The sequence below is a fragment of the Perkinsus marinus genome, assembly GCF_000006405.1.
Source record: "Perkinsus marinus ATCC 50983 genomic scaffold scf_1104296929128, whole genome shotgun sequence".
NCBI lineage: Eukaryota > Perkinsozoa > Perkinsida > Perkinsidae > Perkinsus > Perkinsus marinus.
The window spans coordinates 1-901 of record NW_003216593.1 but is presented as its reverse complement, the minus strand read 5'-3'; the positions used below and the strand labels follow the sequence as shown (position 1 = coordinate 901).

Here is a 901-nt window from a genome sequence, read left to right as displayed (position 1 = left end):
CCACAACGACTACTTCCAGATTCAACGTGTATCAGAAATTGATGGTATAGAAAGATAGCGATGTCGCACAAGGGGAATGAACAACAGGCGAACCTTTTTTATGGTGATTGGTGACACAGAAACTCGTAGAATATAGATTTCTGAGTGATACTTTTATCTCCCATATTTCCATTCCGTGTCACCATGATTCCTGCCTCAACTTTGCAGAGTATTCGAGGCTAGCGTTAGTGAGAACCATTTAGAGTGTATGGTTTCGCGGGTTTACTAGCAACTGTGCTATGTATTTTCTTACCACACGTCGATCACTCCTGGGTTCAAGTTCTCTTTTTCTGACAACGTGACTAGGCGTGGGGAAGTTCAGCAAATGTGACTTCATGAGTTAGAAGTGTCTGACCAATCCCTATACGATGTGTCCGATGTAGTCTAGCTGGTTAGGATTCGTGGCTCTCACCCACGCGACCGGGGTTCGAGTCCCCGCATCGGAATGATTCCGATTATGTTGCAAACGATGTCTTCCGCTAATCTTACTGATATGCTGCAGTCCCACGACGCCGTTCGGAATCGCCCCTATCCCCTGGACAATGTTGCTAATGTTCCCCTTTTCCTCTCTCTTTTCGGATCAGTGAGATCTGTCCCCGCCAATGATAGCGGGAAGACTGTGAATTCGTGAGAGATAACTTTGTTCAAGGGGAACGGGGAGCAAAAGGGTCGTCACCGGCATTCACCTTGCGGCTGCAGCCTAGGGTTTCGGGTTTCGGGTTTCGGGTTTCGGGTTTCGGGTTTCGGGTTTCGGGTTTCGGGTTTCGGGTTTCGGGTTTCGGGTTTCGGGTTTCGGGTTTCGGGTTTCGGGTTTCGGGTTTCGGGTTTCGGGTTTCGGGTTTCGGGTTTCGGGTTTCGGGTT

The 901-nt window shown here is 49.1% G+C and overlaps 1 protein-coding gene and 1 non-coding gene across 2 annotated transcripts; both read left to right on the top strand.

Moving 5' to 3' along the window:
- Window positions 1-412: 412 nt before the first annotated feature.
- Pmar_PMAR006332 lies at window positions 413-485 on the top strand. Its single transcript has one exon. It is a non-coding gene; the product is annotated as a tRNA-Glu (tRNA).
- A 23-nt stretch (window positions 486-508) lies between these two features.
- Window positions 509-666, top strand: Pmar_PMAR006331 (hypothetical protein; the record flags this gene model as incomplete). Its single annotated transcript, XM_002787933.1, has 1 exon — window positions 509-666. A coding segment is annotated over one exon (158 nt), but the record flags the coding sequence as incomplete, so codon positions are not given.
- Between the last annotated feature and the right edge of the window lie 235 nt (window positions 667-901).